This window comes from Cannabis sativa, chromosome 2 (assembly GCF_029168945.1).
Source record: "Cannabis sativa cultivar Pink pepper isolate KNU-18-1 chromosome 2, ASM2916894v1, whole genome shotgun sequence".
NCBI lineage: Eukaryota > Viridiplantae > Streptophyta > Magnoliopsida > Rosales > Cannabaceae > Cannabis > Cannabis sativa.
Genome location: NC_083602.1, coordinates 19,157,136 through 19,180,016, shown reverse-complemented (window position 1 = coordinate 19,180,016; position 22,881 = coordinate 19,157,136). Strand labels below are relative to the sequence as shown.

The following is a 22,881-nucleotide window of genomic DNA, read 5'->3' as shown; positions in this document are numbered from 1 at the left end:
AATAATTAATTTTTAGTTATTAAATAATTAGAGTGGGCATTTAAATGGTTAAATTGGAAAATTGGCGATTTTGAGAATATGGGATACAAAAATGACAAAATGACAAAATTGCAAAGTGGGCCCAATCCACTATCCACGGGCGGCACACTTAGTGTAATTTTCCTATTTATTTTTCTATTATTTTAATGCCAAATAAATCTAACCAAAACCTAAGTGGTTACCTATAAATAGATAGTGATGGCTCACATTCACACTTAACTTTTGTTAACTTTGTCAGATGAAATCTGAGCCTCTTTCTATTTACCCTAGCCGCCACTTCTTCTTCTCTTTTCCTCTTCAATTTTTCAAACCTTGAGTGAATGAGTGAGTGCCCACACACATCAAGTGGTATCTCAATCATAGTGTGTAAGACTGTAGGAGATTCCAAACAACAAGAAGGAGAATCAACATCAAAGGAAGGAGAGAAAGAGATCCAGGTTCAGATCTTGGTGATGCTCTTGTTGGAAATTATTTTACCAGGATCTTAGATCTACTCACAAGTATATTGATTAACATCCTAAATAAGAACTTTCTAAAACGATAAATTAAACACATATAAAGTTAAGAAACCTTACATTGGGTGCAGCGGAATTAAATGACTCCTTCCGTTAAGATCTCTAACCCTTGTATCCTTTCTGTAGCAGAGTATTATCAAGATCTGAACCTGGATCTCTTTCTCTGAATCCTTGATGCTGAATCTCCTTTGCTGATGATCTTTCTTCACGATCTTCCTCACTATGATTGAGGTATTGCTTGCTGTGTGTGGGCACTACTCTAATCACCAGGGTAAGTTCGAAATATGAAGGAAGAAGAGAGAGAGAGAGTGGCGGCTAAGGAAAAGAGAGGAGGCTCAGGTTTTTCTGATTCAGAAAGTGTGATTTTCCTGAAGCCTTCAATATCTATTTATAGCATTCCACTAGGGTTAGGTTTGAATTATTTGGCATTAAAATAATGAAAATCTCAGCTTAAAAAGCCTACAAAGGGGGCCGGCCATGGCTTAGTGGATTGGGCCTTGCTTTTTGCAATTTTGCAATTTTAACACTTTTGTATCTGATTTTCTCAAAAATGCCAATTTCCTAATTCAACCATTTAAATGCCAATTCTAACTATTTAATAACTATAAATAATTATTAAATAATATTGTCATTTATCATATTTATTAATTGAACCATACAAAGTATCATAATTAACAAATATGCCCCTATTAACTCTTTCTTTACAATTTCGTCCTTACTTAGTGAAAATTTCACAAATAGACATAATCTAATTTGTGAATTATAATTGATTAATCAAAACCAATTACATGAGTCTTACAAACAATATTATCTCAACTAGTGCGGGGACCATGGGTCTATATAACCGAGCTTCCAATAAGTAGATCAAGAATTTAGCACTAAAATTCACTAACTTATTAATTCTTCGTTGAATCCACGCATAGAACTTAGAATTGCACTCTCAGTATATAGAATGCTCTATATGTTCCACCATATAGACACATCATTAGTTATCCATTGTTATAATCCTAATTTGATCAATGATCCTCTATATGAATGATCTACACTGTAAAGGGATTAGATTACCGTTACATCCTACAATGTATTTAATCCTTAAAACACTTGACCCCGTATAAATGATATTTCAGCTTATGTGAAATGAGATCTCCACCATTTATTTTCGTTTGGTCAAGCTCGAAGGAGATCATCTTTTACTTACTATTCGCCAGATAGAAGCTATAGATTCCATGTTCATGTTAGCGCTCCCACTCAATTGCACTACCGTGTTCCCAAAATGTACGTATCACCCTGACCTAAAAGTAGGCTTAACTAACAAATCAAAGAACACGAATAGCCTTTCAAGATTGAGCCTAATCATAACAGGATTAAGAACATTTGATCTAGGATCAACTTGGCGATATTGACTTGAATAGATTTTACGGTAAGTTTAATTAAATCTAAGTCAAAGTTCAATATCGGTCCCTTCCGATGCATACTCCATGCATCCAACCTGAGCTTTACTTTAACCAATGCTCTGGAAAGAACATAGTATTTCTCCAAATACAAGTAAACTCTTGTTGTAGATTATCATATCAGTAAAACCCTGTGTCTGATAAATCTAGGAAACTTTATTCACATAGTCATGTTTACTTTCCAATGTGATGACATCACAATAAACATGATCAAGTATGTGAAAAGGATTTAAGATGAATTTATAAATCAAATAGACAAGCAATTGATAAAGTGAACCAAAACATACACAAATGAATGAAAAATACTTCTGTTTCTTTATTGATGTTGAATAAAATAGATTACATTGAAATGGAGTTTTATTTAGGGCATAAAACCTAACAAACTCCCACTTGCACTAATATAAAACTAATTAGTACATATCAATTAATCCTAAATTCTGACGGTGCTTTTCAAAGGCTGTCACGGCCAGGACTTTGGTAAATGGATCAGCTAGGTTGTCCTTTGTGTCAACTTTCTCAACTAGTACATCCCCTCTTGCCACGTATTCTCTGATAATGTGATACTTCCTTTGAATGTGTTTGCTTCTCTTGTGGCTTCGAGGTTCTTTACTGTTTGCTATTGCTCCATTGTTATCACAAAGTAAGACCAGAGGCTTTTCCATTCCAGGAACGACACCTATACTGGTGAAGAACTTTCTTAGCCAGACAAGTTCTTTAGCAGCTTCGGCTGCAGCTATGTATTCAGCTTCCATAGTTGAGTCCGATATCGCGGTTTGTTTAGCACTTCTCCAAACCACTGCTCCACCCCCAAGAGTAAACACCATCGCAGATGTAGATTTCCTGTCTTCAAGACTTGCCTGGAAATCTGAATCAGTGTAGCCTATGGGATTTAAAGCACCACCCTTATAGACTAACACAAGATTCCTTGTACTCTTCAAGTATTTCAGAATATACTTAACTGCATTCCAATGTTCTTGTCCTGGATTAGACTGATACCTGCTCACGATTCCAACAGCATAACAGATGTCAGGTCTAGTGCATAACATTGCATACATTAGACTTCCAACTGCAGAGGCATAGGGAATTTTCGCCATGTCCTCTATCTCTTGAGGATCAGTCGGAGACTGTTCCTTAGATAGACGAATACCATATCTAGAAGGCATGTTCGCCCCATTGGTGTTGTTCATGGAGAATCTCTCTAAGACTTTGTCTATGTAGGTTGTTTGAGAGAGAGCAAGAGATCTGTTCTTCCGGTTTCTAATAATCTGAATACCAAGAACATAGGCTGCTTCACCCAAATCTTTCATATCGAATTGAGTGTTGAGCCATTCCTTAATGTGAGTCATTTTCTTGACATTGTTTCCAATAATCAAAATGTCATCAACATAAAGGACTAGGAATACTACTATTTGGTCTTCCTTGAGTTGGTAAACACAAGGTTCATCTTCATTCTGAAGAAAGCCGTAGGTCTTGATGATTTCATCAAACCTTTTGTTCCATGAGCGAGAAGCTTGCTTAAGTCCATAGATAGACCTATTTAATTTGCAAACCTTCTTTTCCTGCCCAGGAAGAACATAACCTTCTGGTTGCTCCATATAGATGGTTTCTTCAAGTACCCCATTAAGGAAGGCAGTCTTGACATCCATTTGCCAGATTTCATAATCGAAAGCAGCAGCTATGGAGAGAAGAATTCGGATGGATTTGAGCATGGCAACAGGACTAAAAGTTTCCTCATTGTCCACGCCTTCTCTTTGGGTATAACCCTTGGCTACAAGTCTAGCTTTAAAAGTTTCGACTTCGCCTCCAGCTCCTCTTTTCTTCTTGTAAACCCACTTGCATCCTATCGGATGATAGTCGTCAGGTGCGTCTACATATTCCCAGACTTTATTCTTTTTCATGAAATCCATTTCTGAATCCATGCCGACCGACCATTGTTTCCGTTGCGGACTAGCCATTGCTTGTTTATAGGTAAATGGATCGTCATCAATACCATCACCTACGACCATATTGATTTCACCATCCAAGCCATAACGAGCAGGTTTTGTTGAAACCCTCCCACTACGACGAGGTACGGTTGTCTTCTGAACAGAAACTTCAGTAGTAGATTTCTCAGTTGGTTCAACTGAGGGAGTGGGATTGTCCTAAATAAAACAATGTAATTCCAAGTTGGTGCCCTAAATAAAACCCATTTCAATATAATCAGATTAACTTATTAATAAAGATCAGAAATAACATTTTATGTTGCATGGTTCACATAATTTATTTCATGATTATATATAATATATGAATTCTATTTAAGTCCAGAACATATGAATTTGTTAATGATTATAGTGTTGTCAGCACAGTGGAATATAATCTTAATTATATGTTCGAAAGTTTATTCCCTGATTTGTCAGAACACTCGATTTAGATTGACATGGTATAATCAGCGATAGGTATTCTTACACCTTGGAAAAGTGTTATGTCCTTTCCAGGACATTGGCAAAGTTTACCAGTATTGGATGTATGGAGTATACATCGGAAGGGAACGATATTGAACTTTGATTAGATATATTAGAATTTACCGTAATATCTATTCAATTCAATATCACCTGTTGATCCTAGATCAAATGATCTTAATCCTGATATGATTAGGTTCAATCTCAAGAGTGTTATTCATGTTCTTTGATTTGTTAGTTGAGCCTACTTTTGGGTCAGGGTAATACGTACATTTTGGGAACACGGTAGTGCAATTGAGTGGGAGCGGTAACATAAATATGGAATCTATAGCTTTTATCTGGCGAATAGAAAGTAAAGGATGATTTCCTTTGAGCTTAACCAAACGAAAATAAATGGTGAGTACTTATTTCACTTAGCTGAAATATCATTTATACAGGGTTAAGTGTTTTAAGGATAAAATACATTGTAGGGTGTTACGGTAATTTAATCCCTTTACAGTGTAAATCATCTATATAGAGGATCATTGATCACATTTGGATTATAACAATGGATAACTACTGACGTGTCTATATCATGGAACATATAGAGCGTTCTATATGACTAAGAGTGCAATTCCAAGTTCTAAGAGTGGATTTAATAAGGAATTAATAAGTTAGGGAATTTACTTGGTAAATTCGGTTCGACTTATTGGAAGCTCGGTTATATAGACCCATGGTCCCCATACTAGTTGAGACCATACTGCTTGTAAGACTCAATTAATTGATTTTAATTAATCAATTATAATTCTAAAGTTAGACTATGTCTACTTTATGAATTTTCACTAAGCGAAGGGCGAAATTGTAAAGAAAAGAAATTCTAGGTTTATTTATTAATTAAGATACTTTATATGTCTAAATTAATAAATATATTAAATGAAAATATTATTTAATAATTATTTTTAAGTTATTAAATAATTAGAATTGGCATTTGAATGGTTAAATTGGAAAATTGGCATTTTTGAGAAAATAGGAATGAAAAATAACAAGATAGGAAAGTTGCAAAGTGAGGCCCAATTTCCTTATATGGGCCGCCCACTATGGAAGAGGTTTACCATTTTATTTTTTTCATTATTTTAATGCCACACAATTCTAACCTAAACCTAGAGAGCATTCTATAAATAGAAAGTGTTGGCTTCAAGAAACTGATATAACTTTGCACATTTGTTTCTTTCAGAAAAAGCCTACACGCCACTTTCTCTCTCTTTTCCTCTCTACAATTTCGAAACCCTTGAGTGATAGAGTAGTGCCCGCACACATCAAGTAGTCCCTCAATCATAGTATGTAAGACTATGGAAAATCAGCATCAAAGAAGGAGAGAAGGAGATCCAGATTCAGATCTTGATAATGCTCTGCTACAGAAAGGAATCAAGGGCTAGAGATCTGAATGGAAGGAGTCATAATATTCCGCTGCACCCAATGTAAGGTTTTCTTAAACTCTTATGTGTTTATTTCATTGTTTTAGAATTCATATTAGGATGTTAATAAAACATACTTGGTAGTAAATCTAGATCCTGGTAAAATATTTCCAACACGAGGTTGACGTGTGTTGGGAGTCTCCACCATTGTTGTTTTGTAATATTACTGTCTACTTTCAGACGCTTCCTTCAGCTCTGAATAAAAGCACCAAAATGTTGACCGAGGTTTTCGGCAACCAATATAATAATATTTAAGAGAGCTGTAAGGAGTTAATGCAAGAGATTTTTACGTGGTTGGGGCATTAATGAGCCTTAGTCCACGAGTCTGTGTATTTATGAGAGTATTTATTACAGAGAATGTTCTAGGTGAGTTTTCCTCTCTAGTTCTTATGGAACCCAGAATTCTCGACCCCTGCCTTAAGAGTTTGGGGGGTATTTATAGTGTTTTTGTGGGGTGATCCCTAGAATTGAGGTACATGTCTTTCTGTAATATTCAGTAAAATCACACATTCCCAATGGATACATCATAGGAAATGGATGGTCTAATCCCTAGGTATTATAGGGGTTTAATGGACATAATCCATTATCCTTTCTTGACTGATGTGATTTCTCATAAAGTAGCCGTCACTAGGCTCATTAATCATAGCGTAGTAGCTGCAGAAGGGAGGTTACGCCGTCAGACTTTAATACTTATGGCAGTTTCAATATGCCTTCTCCCATGCGACATTAAATGCGAGGTGACTATTCAGATAAGATTTGATACCTCCCAGAGATGTCTCATTGTAGTCTTGCTCTCCGGGAGTATATGGAACTTACAGGCCTTCTCCGGGAGGCATGTTAAATGCTGATCCCTTTGATTAAAGAGACTTAGTCGAATTATCCCAAAGTCTTGCCTCTTCGGTCCACGTGTCTCAATCCTGTTGGTCCACGTATTTTGAATAAAATCAGGGGCAACAATAATAAAACATGTAATAATCTATAATTTGCAGTATCATATATATCTTTCCACTCTTAAATCCTCATCATCAAGAGATGGGTTCCAAACGTTTTAACTTCAAATTCAGAAGATTATACAATTTTAATGATTTTATTGACTCCAATATGCTTCTACCAATCTTTAATTATTTATTGTTTCATTCTTATGATTTTTTTTTTAAGTGGTATTTTCCTGAATTAATTAGGACTAAATTCAGATACAGTATTTCTACAAAAGATGCTTTCGCTGTGATTTCTCTCTTGTAATACTAGTTTGAGGTGCTGTTTAGCAGTGTGGTTGTAGAGGGCGTTGTGCAATAAAAGTTTTATTCTTGAGCCAAAAAAAAAGAAAGAAAGAAAGAAAGAAGATATCTCTCTCTCATGATTTCCTTCCATCCCTATTATTGCATATCTAGATACTTAAGAAAACAAAAAATCTAGATAGGAAAATGAAATCTATATTTTCTCACTCTTACGATTCACAATCAATTTAAGATACTGTTGCACTGCGATCTATCTTATATATTAAGAAAAAGTTTTCTTTTTTTTTTTTATTATCATGTTCAAACATAATCAAAACAATCCTTCATTACAAAAACCAAGACATAATATAATAAAAAATCACATAACTAAACCACCACAGAAAACCAGCTATAACTGAGATCTCACACCTACTAAGATATAGTCAAAAGCCATGCAAAACCAACGACTGAAATGTGGCAAACATTGAAGTGTTTTCATCGAACACGTTTCGATTGCTTTTAATTGATCCACTCATACTTTTCTCTCCTTTCCTTTCTTCCAAACACAAATTACCCAACAAAAGAAAAACATCAGTAAAGCTTCCCAAAGTAACACAATCATGATCACCGGTAAGGATTTCTATTTAGTATTATCAGCAGTGGTACCCCTTTACTCAGCCATGACATTAGCCTACGCCTCAGTCCGGTGGTGGAAAATCTTCACACCGGAACAGTGCGCCGGCGTAAACCGTTTCGTGGCCATAATCGCCGTACCCTTTCTCACATTCAAGCTAATGATCCACAATAACCCGTACGAAATGAACTTGAAGCTCATCTTAGCTGACACACTCCAAAAGATTGTGATTTTTGTAGTTCTTGTAGCTTGGAAAACGCTTAGTAAAAAAGGGAGCCTTGAGTGGACCATAACACTCAACTCCCTCTCAACTCTGCCCAACACTCTTGTCATGGGAGTCCCTCTTTTGAAAGCAATGTACGGTGATTTTTCAGCTAGTTTAATGGTTCAGATCGTCGTTTTCCAAGGAATTTTATGGAACACTCTGCTTTTGGTTATGTTCGAGTACAGAGCAGCTAAGATTTTAATAAACGAAAATTTTCCAGACACGGCTGGCTCAATTGCTTCTTTCAAAGCCGATGCAGATGTTGTCTCGTTAGCTGATACTCAAGCCGAGGCTGAGATTGACACGAGTGGGAAGATTCATGTGAAGGTGAGAAGATCATCTTCGTTGTCTACTTCTGCTGCTGCTAATTCGACTGTGTTGTCGTTTAGGAAAATTCATGGAATGGGCTCTGCAAAGTCAGGGGCTTCGAATTCGACCAATGGGCTTAGTGGGGTTGAGATTTATTCGACGAGATCTTCTTTTGATAACAATCAAGGTGCAGACTTTGGTCAGGAGTTTATTAAACCGGGAAGTGGTCGAAGTGATGCAATTCAACTCCATATGTCAGTTTGGAACTCGTCCAGTGCAGCTTCGAGTTACAATAATCGATCATTCTCCTCTACTGATCTCCATAGAAACACATTTGGCGCTTCATTGGATGATATCACTAGAAAAGGACCTCCTTCTTTACGTGGTAATTCTTCATTTTGTTTAAACTTTTCTATTTAGTACTTATGCATGTTTTCTTTTGGTTTTATATAAAAAATTCTTACCAATAAATAATAATAAAAAAAAGAAGTTTTATATAATTATTTTGTTTTTATTAAAAAAAAATTAACTATCATATAAATTTCAAATGATAAACAGTTTAAATTTTTTAATTAAAAATAAAAATAATATACTAATATTGGCTACCTAAACTCTTTACCAAATTTAGCTTTTTTTACGATATCAATATTACAAAAATAATATATAATTAACTATAAATTTAGTTAAAATAGTTAGTTAATTTCGATTACTGAATATAATTATTATTTTATTAGTACCATTAGTGGTGAAACATGAGCACCTAAATTATTTCTAAATAATGTGGAAGTTTTTACTAAATTATTAAAAAATAATATGATCTTTTTCTTAGTGAAAACTTGAAGCTTCCAAACAATTGTAATAAGTTGAATATTTTTAAATATATAAATAAGTTTTCAATAGCTGATTTTTTTTAGAATTAAATTAATATTAGTTTATATAAATTCACTTTGTAATTTAAATATTTAATGACACTTGAAGTAATTAATATTTATAAATAATTTTGATTTTTATATTTAAGTTAACTTTATAATTTTTTTAACGGTTTAATTATAATATTTATAAAACAAATAGACTTTTACCGTTTTTAAAATAAATTTTTTGAATAATCAATTATTTTAAAAAAATAATTAAATAATTAGTCCACATTAATAATCGTATTTTTATTTAAAATTTATTTTTATAATTTAAAATTTATTAACACAAATAATAATTCATTATTAACAATAATATAATTGTAAAACAAATTAAATTAAAAAAAAACTGAAAAAATAACATACTCGTGTATTAGTTCAATTTTGTTTAATTTTTTTTAATCCATTTGTAGTTTAATTATATACCCAAATGATTGATCAGATGATTTTTTCTTTTTTTTTATGTATATGATTTTTTTTTTTTACTATTCTCTATTAGTTCAGTTTTTGCAATTCGGGTATGATTCAAATAATAAAAAAATACACCAATATTTTTATTGCATGTTTACTATTTAGTAATGGAAATTAATAATAAGAGAGTCATTCTCTTACATTTGTTTACTTAATTTATTAAATTTTAAAAAGGAAGAACTTGATTAAATAAAAAAAAAAGAATTTCTCCCACCAATTTTCTAAGGAATGCCATTAAAGGCAATGACTTTTATTTATTTTATTTTATTTTTTAATATTAAATTTATAATAACAATTTTATTCTTTAATATATCTCTTATAAAATAACTACCATATACTATAGTTTAACTTCAAAGAGTAATTTAGTCAATTAAAACATTCTGATTATATTTACTTATAAACAAGATAAATCATTATCATTCTATTTTCAAATAATTTTAGTAAGCAAAATATTACAAATATTGATTCTCATTATTTTTCATTAATTTATTCTGTTATATTTCTCCATTAATAACCTTATTAACAACATTACACAAGGAAATGGAGACTAACATTACACCAAGGAAATGGGAAGAAAATCACCCATAACAGCTGATTGTTTCTTTTAAGGGATCAAAACAATATTAGCCCTACAAGTATTACTATATTATAGTTTTACTATCATTACTTGAGTTTAAAATAACCTCTAAAAAAAAGTCATTCTTACTATATTTTTTTTAATTAAAATTATGTGTAACAATTTAAAATTATAAGAGCTTTTACTATAAATATTTTAATAATTTAAGCAAAAGAAAAAATAGCTTAAAACAATCTTATTTTGTAATAATTTATAAAAAATTAATTAATAATTTAATTTTGGTTAAATTAATCTTAATTACGATTTTCTTAAAAAAAAATAATGTACCAGGTTAGCCATGTTACCCATGGTTTTTTATTCTTTTTTGACATGTTTTTCTTCTGTTTGAATAGCTTATGGGTCAAAAAATAATGCTAGATTTAGTGAGCATGAAAAAGAAGAAGACGAAGAAGAGGAAGAAGAAATAAAGAAGCTGGAGATGCCACCTGCAAGTGTGGTAACAAAGCTCATACTTACCATGGTTTGTAGGAAACTTGTAAGGAACCCAAACACCTACTGTAGTGTTATTGGTCTTGTGTGGTCTCTAATAGCATTCAGGTATATCATTATTATAGCAAAACTACTAAAAATAATAAACATCGATCATTTTGATTATATCCACTTTTATAACACTTCATTCTGGTTGTTCTTTAACTTGTAGGGCTAAAATCGAAATGCCAATAATTATTGAAGGAATCATCACCATCTTAGCAAACACAGGTCTGGGAATGGCCATGTTCAGTCTAGGTACTCTCTTCATACATAAAATATATCTATACATTTCTTTTAAAGCACATAAAACTAGTATGTTTTTTAAAAGAAAAAATAATGGGATATTTAATTATGAATAGGTCTATTCATGGCCTTACAACCAAAGATAATATCTTGTGGAAAAGCTATGGCTGCAATTTCATTGGCTGTGCGGTTTCTGGTTGGGCCAGGAGTGATGGCTGCAACTTCTGCTGCTATTGGCATTAGAGGGATTCTCCTTCAGGTTTCAATTGTTCAGGTATTTTGAAATTCATCTACACTAATTTAAAGCTATAACCTTTTTTGTTATTTGAACACAAAGCTATACCCTTTTCAGTGTCATAAAATATCGTTGAGTTTATGTTTATATATGTTTAAGACCTATGATAAATTCTGTTTTGATGTGATTATTGATTACACAACCATGCCTAATTAGTGAAAGAGCTATTTACAAAGATACTGCAAAAAATAGGTTGGTTTTTATATTTACGGATATCAAATTTATGCCATAATATTTAGTGTAATTTTGGGAGAGAAAGAGTTAAAAATAGGAAATACAAACCCCAACAAAAGTTTAAAAGGTTTGTGAGGAGAGTTGAATCTCCTAGACATTGAAGCTTCAAATCAAACAAAGCAACAATAACAGTAAAGGAAATCTAAGAACAGAGAAAAAAGAGAAAAGATAAGAATGAAGAAGATGAAAGATATTATGAAATAGCTCAATTGTTATTGATCACAGTTGTACTGTATTTATACAAGAGATTTAGTAACAAAGAATGAAAACAGACACAACAGAAAGCTAACAACTAACTAACAGAAAGTTAGTTAGTTATGTAACTAACATAACCATAAAGTACAACTGTCAGCTCTTAACACTCCCCCGCAAACTCAGCATTGGTTGTGTCAGCATTGGTGGTGTCAGCAATGGTGAGTTTGGCTCAAAAATGACTAAAGTTTTGGCTCGATATTTCCTTTGTGAATCCATCTGCAAGTTGATCTGTTGCTGGAACATGCTTGACAGCAATTTGGCGATTTTGAACCTTTCCTTTGACAAAGTACAAGTCAAGTTCGATGTGTTTGGTGCGGGCATGAAGAACAGGGTTTGCAGTGAGCAAAACCGTGCTAAGATTGTCACACCAAACAGTGGGAGGATGAGAAAGTTGAATGTGAAGCTCAGAGAACAGAGACTGAAGCCAGGCAATTTCAACCACAACATTAGCTAAGCTTTGATATTCAGCTTCTGTGCTGGATCTCGAAATGGTATGCTGTTTCTCAGAATTCCAAGCAATGAGATTTGATCTAAAGAAAATGGCAAATCCAGAAGTTGATCTTCTGTCATCAACATCTGAGGCCCAATCAGCATCACTGTAGGCTTTGATTTCAAGATGTTGAGGCTTTGTGAGATGAAGTCCATAGTGTATAGTGCCAGCAACATATCGAAGTATCCTTTTGACAACAAGCCAGTGAGAATGAAGTGGTTTTTGCATGAATTGACATACTTTGTTCACACTGTATGCCAATTCTGGTCTGGTGATGGTGAGATACTGTAATGCTCCTACAATGGATCTGTACATATGAGGATTATCAAAGTATTCACTGCCAAATGCTTAGAGTTTCTGGCCACTTATCATCGGTGTTGTAATGGGTTTGGCATCTTGCATTTCTACCCTTAGTAGAAAATCTTTTGCATACTTTGCTTGAGACAGAGTAAGACCATTACTGGTGTGAGAGACCTCTATCCCTAGGAGGTACTTGAGTTCACCAAGATCTTTGAGTGAGAAGTTATTGTGGAGATGGGAGATCAGATCAGACACTGCCTTTTGGTCACTTCCAGTGACCAATATATCATCAACATACACTAGAACTAGTGTAATTGATGATTTGGTGTGAAGTATAAACAATGAGTGATCTGACTTGGATGATATGAATCCAAATGAGAGTAGACACTGATGTAGCCTTTCAAACCATGCCCTAGGAGCCTGTTTTAACCCATATAGAGCTTTGTGAAGCTTGCATACTAAATTAGGTTGAGTAATGATCTCAAAACCAGGGGGTTGTGTCATGTAGACTTCTTCATGGAGCACCCCATTGAGAAAGGCATTGTTTACATCCAAATGTCTGACATGCCAGTTGTGTGAGATAGCCAAGGTTAGAACTACTCTTATTGTTAATGGTTTGACTACAGTTCTGAATGTCTCAGTGTAATCAAAACCAGGTTGTTGGTGAAAACCCTTGGCTACCAACCTTGCCTTGTATCTGTTGAGTGAGCCATCATGATTTTCTTTGATTCTGATTATCCATTTGCAGCCTATAGGTTCTTTTCCTGGTTGTAGAGGAACCACACATGTGTGGTTTCTAATAAGATCAAGTATTTCTTGGGACATAGCTTGTCTCCATTTTTCATACTACAAAGCAGACTTGAAGGATTTTGGTATCTTCTCAGACAGGTATATCTTAGGTTTATGAATTCCTGCTTTGGCCCTAGTGGTCATCTTGTATGTATTGGTGGATGTTGTAGGAAGAGTAGGTGTGACAGAAGATGGGGATATACGGGGTTGTTATTCTGGTATGACAGGCTGTTGTGAAGAATCAGGTGAGGGTGGATTAGAATGGTTGCTGTCATTTGCTTGAGTAAGATTGAAATGTGTGGGATTAGGAGTAAGGTATGGTAAGGGTTGTAACACAGGTGAGATGACCATGTTGGGATCAAGAGATGACTCAGGAATGGTGAGGTTGGTTCTGACTTCTGGTGTGCCAATGTAGCGACTGTCATGTTGGAAAGTTAGAATTAAAGCAGAGGGCAAATACTCAATCTGTTCAGCAAGGGAACCAAATTTTATTGTGGCATAGGGAAAAACAAACTCATCAAATGTGACATCCCTAGATATGTAGATTCTCCCAGATGAATCTAAACATTTAAAGCCCTTATGATTGATACTGTAGCCTAGGAATGTACATGGTGAGGATCTGAATTGGAGTTTGTGTTTGTTATATGCCCTAATGTTGGGAAAACATTGACATCTAAATGTTTTGAAAGTAATATATTCTGGTTTAATATTATACAAGACTTCTATTGGTGATCTGTTTTGTAAGACAGGTGTTGGGAGTCTATTATGGATATAGACAGCAGTCCTAAATGCTTCATCCCAAAATTTTAAAGGCATAGAGGCTTGTGCTAGAAGGGTTAGACCATTTTCCACTATATGCCTATGTTTTCTTTCAGGTAGGCCATTTTGTTCATGTGTTGTTGGACATGGATGCCTATGAACTATACCATATTGGTTGAGATATGGTGTGAAGGATCTGTACTCACCCCCCAGTCACTCTGTAACACTTTGATTTTTTTGCGTAGTTGGAGCTCAGCTTCAACGTTAAAAAGCTGAAAGGTTTTTAGAGCATCAGATTTATTTTTAAGGAGGTAGATCCATGTAAATCTGATGTAGGAATCTAGGAAGTGTATGTAATACTTATATCCATTAGTGGATGTAATGTAGGATGGACCCTAAAGATCTGTGATAACAAGTTGTAAGGGTTCATTATACATAGTATTAGAAGAATTAGGAAATGGAAACTTGTGTATTTTTCCTAAACAGCAAGCATTACAAGGAGAGAATGAATCTTTATTGCTAATAGGTATATTACAAGAGCTGAGTACAGATTTCACAACTTTTTCACTAGAATGTCCTAGTCTATTATGCCACAGTTAAAACTGGGATTGGACAGAGTGACTTTCTTTATTTTCTGAGGTAGAGACATAGGCTTGAGCATGAAAAGATTGGTTTCTGGCTGCAGTTTCAAGGTTGGAATTGAGGCTTGATGACAACTTGGTGGGTTGAAGATGGACCTGTGATTCATCAAAATAATACAGACCATTCTTATGAACACAAGTCAGGAGTGTATTGTGTGTCACTTGGTGCTTGACAAGGAAAAAATCAGGGTAAAACACAAAGTATACATTGTTATCTTTGCCAAACTTAGAGACACTAAGTAGGTTTTTTGTGATTTTTGGAACATGAAGCAGGTTATTTAAGATGAGGGGTTGGTTAGTGTTTGATAAAAAAATAGGAATGGCCAATGTGTTCAATAGACAAACTTGTTCCATCTCCAACATATAGGTTGTCTGCTCCATTGTAACTTGTTCGAGTTATGAGATTTTGAGCATCTGGAGTGCAGTGGTTAGAAGCTCCAGGGTCAGGATACCAATTTGACTCTTGATTTGTCGAATTGTGAGCTATGTTCACTTGTGGTTGTGTCTGCTGATTTGAGTTGGATCCAACAACAGTGAAGCTCTTATCAAATCTGTAATAACATCAAGAACAGTGTGTCCTAGACGATGACAGAGTTGACATTGAACTCTTGAGGGTGGGGGTGGAAACCTTCCTCCTCCATTGGCAGTTGGAATTCCTCGATTGAATGAGTTAGGTTGTTGAGGTTGAGATCCATTATCACAAGAGCTGTTGCTAGCATAGCCTCCTCTAGAGTTGTTGAAATTGTTGCGATTTGTCACAGGATACCTCATGTTGCGATTGAATTGAGCTACATTGGCTTCATGATTTAGATCGTGATCAAACACATAGTCAGGCTCAGTTTTGGCAATGTTGACACTGATCTCAGGTTCTTGATCAATTTTCTCAATTCTTGATTCTGATGCGAGTAATAAAGCCTCAATCTCAGCAACTGTGTAACCTTCAATTCTTGTGTTGCTTGAGATTATGAATGTGTCATACTCGCTGGGAAGTCCTCTGAAGATAGCCGAGATATGATCACGATTATTGAGTGTTTCTCCAACACTAGCTAAAAGATCTACAATCTGTTTGACCTTCAACAAATATTCATTTAGAGACATAGATCCTTTTGGAAGATTTTGGAGTTTGGTGCGAAACTCTAGAATCTTGGACGACACTCGAAGAGTGAAGTACTTTTCCAGGGAATTCCAGATCTGCCTGGCTGTGTTGCATCCTACCATTCTTGTCAGCAAGCTTTCTGTCATTGACGATAGAAGCCATGAAACAAGTAACTGATCTTGAACATCCCATTCGACAAAGGCAGGATTGAACACGCCATTAGTTTGATCTGCATCATTGAGAAATTGAGGAGGAGGAGCTACATTTTGAATGAATTTCAGCAATCGATTTCCACGAATGGCAGCTAAGACCTGTTGTTTCCATAGAAGAAAGTTGTGATCATTAAGTTTTATTGAAATCGAGTGATTAAAATACACAAGTGAGTTCTCATCTGGTTCTCTGTTTCTACTTCTGATTTGATTTCCACCTTTGACGATATTGGCAGCTGGTCAACCATTTGCAGCAGTTCCAGGACCGGAGTTCGCCATGTTCGCCACTAGTGGAGGCCATGGCTCTGATACCATGTGAGGAGAGTTGAATCTTTTAGACATTGAAGCTTCAAATCAAACAAAACAACAATAACAGTAAAGGAAATCTAAAAACAGAGAAAAGAGAGAAAAATTAAGAATGAAGAAGATGAAAGATATTATGAAATAGCTCAATTGTTATTGATCATAGTTGTACTGTATTTATACAAGAGATTCAGTAACAAAGAATGAAAACAGACACAACAGAAAGCTAACAACTAACTAACATCACCATAAAGTACAATTGTCAGCTCTTAACAAGGTCACCTATACAAATTCACTTTGAAAAAGTTGTGAGAGCAGTCATTACTACCAAAAATTCGTAGTAGTCATTATAACGGTAAAATCAAAAGTTATCGAACTTGTCATCACCACCAAAAAATACCAGAAAGTCATAGGAGTTATTATTGGAAAGTTGCCAAAATTGTTGTCACCTAAAAATGTCGTTGAAACATCTACGAAGTTGCCATCATCATCACTAGAGTTAGACATTAATGTCGTCACTGGAGTTGGTGGTTGGGATCTTAAATGGAGAAACCAACTACATTTATCAACTAATTAAAAGTCTAGACACATGAAAACTCATAAAAGAAAAATTAAAAACTATTACACAATTATTAGCTAGTAGCTAGCTACCTAACAAAATAAAAAATTGAAACTTAGAAAAAAAACCAATTATTACACAGAAATTAGTTACATAATATAACCAACTAGAAAATCGAAACAAAGACATAACACCTAAACAATCAAAAGGTATATTGAAATAGAAAAATTAGTTAGTTTAAAAAAAAGACATATTACAAATGAATTTTTAACAAAATGACTTACGAAATTAAATTACAGAAACCAGTTACATAAAATAACTAAATAAAAATCTAACAAAAACAAACTAGGTGCGCAAAATAATCAAATTATAAACTAACACACAAAAATAAACTACTTAAAATAACTCACTCAAAAATTAACACTTAGAAATCAATAAAGTAAAACAACAAAATCAACATTTAAACGCAAATACAAATTACATAATAAAACCAACTAAAATACTAAAACAAGGACATAATAAGATAGCCAAACAATAAAAAGATAACTAAAACAAACATATCACATAAGAATTCTTAACTAGTGGTTTATAAAATCAAATCACACAAATATTTAAAAATTTAACATAGATAAACTGATTATGTAAAACAAACAAATTAAAAATTAACACAAAGAAACTAATTACATGCATCAACCAAATAAAAAAATTGACACTTAAAACCCATAGATGTAAAAGAACAAAATAAAAAATTAAACATTAAACTAGTTACCTAATAATCATATAAGAAAACTACCATATGATGATCTATTCTAATTAGAAGTAAGAATCACAAACAAATTTAATCTATCTATCAACTATAAAAATAAAAAAAATAAATAAATCTTTTGTGTAAAGTACCTTATTATGGAAGTAACTATCTCACAATTTTTCTCCTATTCAAACCCAATAACGTCCTTGAAAAATATGAAAAATTTCCTTAAATACCAAAGTTACTAATAAAGATTAATATTTATATTTGACTATAATTGCGCAACAAGTATTATCATAAGTTCATAATATATATCCTAACAATTATAGTGAAAATACCTTAAATGACAATCTCTACGTGTTATCCGTTTTTTTTTTGAGAAATGCAAGTAAATGACCTTATTTTTGTAATAACCGATTCCGTAGGTGTGTTTATTAAAATTTTATTAATTTGCTGAAAAAACCGCCTCTAAAGGCTTATTTGGTAGTAGTGAATATAAGTTGAAAGGGTATTCAAGACAATCTATGCTCCTAAAGGATACTTATATGGTGCTCGGTTCACGGCACACAGTACTCGTCTAACACAATCTTGAGAAATCTAGCGACCTATCCCATATTCCAGATTTTAGAAATGCTATTGACAATAAGGAAGTCACCTTTTTGAGGAATACACCGCTACTCTGACATTCTTTTTTCCAACGATGGCGCATGATAGAATGTTTTTAGAAATTAGGCCTTACCTACTAGAGGGTACAGGTCACCAGATTCCTTAGGATTGTGTCATCCCAGAATAGAAGTTGAAAGAGTATTTGGGAAAGTCTATGGTTTAGAGGATGCTTACTTGGCACAGTGTCTCTTTGATAAAATCTCGAAAATCTAGGTAAATATTTTAGTATTCTCATTAAGAGTTGAAGAAATATTCTCACCATCGCTTGTCATTTAAGAAAATGATGGCTACGAGAAACATGGTTACATGGACAACCAACCAAACAGTTTGAAATGTTGCTGAAAACTCCATTATTGACACTTTAAAACCTCCTCCTCTGGATGATGCTTAGAAAGTAAATGTGGGAGAGGTAGAAGCATTTTTTGTGGGTGGGGACCCCCTCCGAAATGTCAACCAATCCAAAGAACTCCATAAAGAAAATCTTGACGGAGAAGATGACCTAATTTGGTATTACAAAGATGAGAGAGTGGAGCATTTTGACAAAGAAGAGGAGAAAGACGACACTCCCTCCTAGGATGCGGATATGGCATTTTTAAAGAAACTTGTCTTAGACAATGAAGCAAAGTTGGCGAAACATGAACAAGCCACCTGCCAAATACAAGAGACGTTGTTCCAGTTATAACTCTCATTGCAACAAGGGGCCTTAACCCAGAGGTTCCTCCCACAAACTAAAATCCAGGGACTGGGATTCAGATAAACACCAACCTAATAGTGGATACAAGAAAGTTTGACCAAATGGGACTCGAATCGTCAAAACCAGTGAATGGTATGGGGAAGTACATAGCAGATGGTTCGCAAAGGAAAACCAATTTGCCTAGGCTTACACGAGTAAATCCTAACCACCAAAAAAAAGGGTGGACCAAGCCCCAAGGTAGGGTCACCCAAACAATCTGCCAAGGAGGGTCCTGCAAGGAAATAAGGTTGTGCTCAATAACTCAGATCTAAGGCCTAGGGAAAGAAAAATTAATTGTCCCAGTGCTTTCATAAATAAGGAAGAAGATGTTGAAGACCTTGACCCTGAAGAGAGTGATTTTATGGTTGACCTAAGGGAAAACTTGAATGCTCAGAAAATGAAAGCACGTCGTTAAAGAATTAGGCCTCGCAAAGGCCATTTACAAAATAACATCAATCATCGAAAAATGGTGGTGAGAGTTACGGACGATGAGACACAAATGATGAAGGATCAAATAGCAGCCTTGGAAAAAGTAAGAGACTTTGTGGACAAAAAGTAGAGTGGAGCCAAATTGGATTTGGAAGATGAAGACATGGAATCATGTGTTAGAAGAATCTTAGACGTGGTCTTTCCACAGTGCTTCTAGATACCACTAATTGATCAATACGAGGGAAAGATGGACCCCATGGTTCACTTGTCCGAGTACAATAATCTTATGAAGGTCTCACATGTGAATGATGATGTGAAAAATATTTATGTTTTTCCCTTACTTTTGCTAAATCGACAAAGGAATAGTGGAAGCAAGTACCACCCGGATATATTCAAAGTCAGTAAGATCTACAGTCCATGTTCAAAAAACAATTTGTTACTGCAAGGGATTTCAACATGGATATTAGTTCCTTGGAAATTATCAAGCAATAGGAGAATGAGACACTCACATCTTATATCCAACATTCACGGAAGCAACATCGAAGAATAAAGTCAGATGAACAAAAGCTAGTGGCCCTACAAGTAGGGATTAGATCCATATCCTTACTTTGGAATGAAATACAACGAAAGAGAGTTGAGTCACTCTTTGGCTTCTTGGCATAGGCTTAAGGAATCATAAAACTAGAAGAGGCTTATCTTCAAGAGTTCAGGTGGCTCTTGTAGCACTTGCTACAACTGAGATAGCATTCAGATGTATTGTATTAATTCTCTACTAACTTTTATCTATCATTGTTGATTGTGCTCTCATAATGCAGTTTGCTAGACCTACAGGCTATGGATAGATTGCCTAAGGGTATGCTCATTCGTAGACTACTTTCTTTAGCTACGGGGAAACACAAACTAGATTCAATGTTGCTACCAGAAAAACTCTACCACAACAACAAACGTAGGTTCCCAAATAAAGGGTAAAACAAGCTAAGGAAAAAAGAAACAATAAATTCCAAAGCAAAATAGAGTCATCCATGAAAAGAAGGAGGGATACGAATCCTAGTATATTGAATATACTCACCAGATACATACAAGAGAAAATATCTATTTGGCAACTTGCAACACTATCCATTACAGGAAGCCACCTCCAATGTTCAAAGGAGGTAAACATAATACAAATTTCACCAAGAAGTGTTAAACCACTTTGACATAGGCAACACCACCAATGGGTGTAACCAATTGAAAGATGAAATGGAAATTCTTATCAAACTCGGCCATCTTCATCAACAGATAAGTGTCTAGATTGTTTACCTGAGACAAGTGATAGTGCAAAGGCAATAAGCGGCAACTAAACTTTAAGGACCTTTGTAGGATCCCTCAGGGTATAGTTTATCAGTAAGCTTTGGGAGTAGAAGTCCCTGAGGGGACACTATCTATACAACATACAAGCTTCGAAACCAAGATATCCTTATCCACTAGAAATTGCTCCACCATCTGTGGATGGTCATGTGGTCACGATCTCTGGAGGTCCGCATATCAGTGGAAGCAGCCAAAATACCAAGAAAATGTATTTGAGAGAGTTGGAACATGAAGGTGAAGTTTGTGCATTGGTGCAAAAAGTAAGTCAACAGTATAGAATAATGAAATTACCTATCACATTTATTGAGGAAGATGTCAGACATGTCCACTTCCCTCATCATGACCCATTAGTCATTGAAGCTAAAATCGCCAAAAGAGTGTCATGGGTTTTGGTGGACGATGGGAGCTTTGTAAACATTCTTTTTAACGTCACATTCTAGGCCATTGGCCGAGTTGAAACCAATATTTCCTTGAGTCCAATCCAACTTTAATGGTTCAATGGAGATTCTAATACCCATGAGAAAGATCCAATTTCCAGTCACTCTAAGTGGGGGCACAGCTAGAAGCAATACCCTTATTGCCTTTAAGTATTATAACTTTTAGTCGTGGATTTCCCTACTACATACAGTGCAATTTTTAGATATCTCATCCTAGTCGAGTTTGGGGCAATTACATTTATACGCCATTCGTGCATGAAACACCCAAGTGATAATGGTAGCATTGGTATTGCAAAGGGTGACCAAAAGAGTGTCAGGAAATGTTATAATGTATCCACAAGAATAATCTTCATTGTTTGCGAAGAGGCCATGGAAATGGAAGAAATAGTTCTTGTATCACTAGCTTAGCCAGCACCGAGAGTGATTCTGTAAGAAGATATATTAGACCCACAAGCAAAAAACCTATAAAGGTGACACAAACCCAACAAAGATGATCGAAGTAAGGAAAACCAACCTCTTGAGGGAAAAGAAAGGATAGTGGCATAAACTGAAAAAAAAATCAAGATGTCCTCACATGGAGTCATGTGGATAGGAGTGGGATCAGTCCCAACATCATCTGCCATACTTTGAACATATACAATGATCTCGTCCGACAAAAGAGAAGGCCCTTGGACCCTGCCCGTCTGAAAGCAGTAAAGGAAGAAGTCAACAAGCTTTCGCATTGTATCTGGTATGGTTGGCCAACCCAATGTTGGTCCCAAAGCCTAATGGAACATGAAATATGTGCATTGACTTCACCGACTTGAATCGAACCTATCCAAAAGACTATTCTCCTTTACCACAAATAGATCAGATAGTAAACACTAGTTTGATATTAGCTTTGGAGTTATATGGATGTGTATTATGGGTATAATCAGATCAAGATGCATGTGGGAAACTAAGAACACACTACCTTCGAGGGGGTGTATAGTTACATTATGATGCCATTTGGGATTAAGAATGCCAAAGCTCATACTAACATCTGGTCAACTGAATGTTCGAGTATGTTCTTGGGAAAAATATGGATGTTTAATGTGGATAACATGTTGGTGAAGTCCAAAACTTTAAGAGAACGTAGAGGTGATCTTAAGGATGCTTTCTCAATAGTTTAGAAGTACGAGATGAAGGTGAATCCTAAGAAATGCACAGTTTCCTCAAGGAATTTCCTAAGTTTCATAGTTAATTTTTGTGTAATAAAAGCCAATCCAGAAAAAATTCAAGTTCTCATTGACATGCTATGTCCCAAAGAACACAAAGATGTGCAAAGTTTTTCAGGAAGAATAGTTGCACTCACTAGGTTCATTTCAAAAGCTATTGATAAGTGTATCCATTTCATTAAAATTTTTTGTGGAAACAAGAAGCTTGAGTGAACTGTTATGTGTGAGGAACCCTTCTAGAAGCTAAAGGGTCATTTGGCTAAACTTTTAATTTTGTCAAAACTGGTTGAGGGAGAACCATGGTACATGTAGCTGGTTGTGTGTGAACATGCTATAAGTG

At 34.8% G+C, this 22,881-nt stretch overlaps 1 protein-coding gene across 1 annotated transcript in view; it reads left to right on the top strand.

The window, feature by feature from the left end:
- The first annotated feature begins 7,487 nt into the window (after window positions 1-7,487).
- Window positions 7,488-22,881, top strand: part of LOC133033930 (auxin efflux carrier component 1-like) — a 48,954-nt gene continuing 33,560 nt past the window's right edge. The window contains exons 1-4 of the mRNA XM_061108990.1: window positions 7,488-8,707; window positions 10,674-10,878; window positions 10,982-11,067; window positions 11,172-11,329. Coding sequence (XP_060964973.1) covers window positions 7,735-8,707; window positions 10,674-10,878; window positions 10,982-11,067; window positions 11,172-11,329 — 1,422 coding nt within the window. The 5' untranslated portion in view covers window positions 7,488-7,734. The remainder of the gene's footprint in view (window positions 8,708-10,673; window positions 10,879-10,981; window positions 11,068-11,171; window positions 11,330-22,881) is intronic.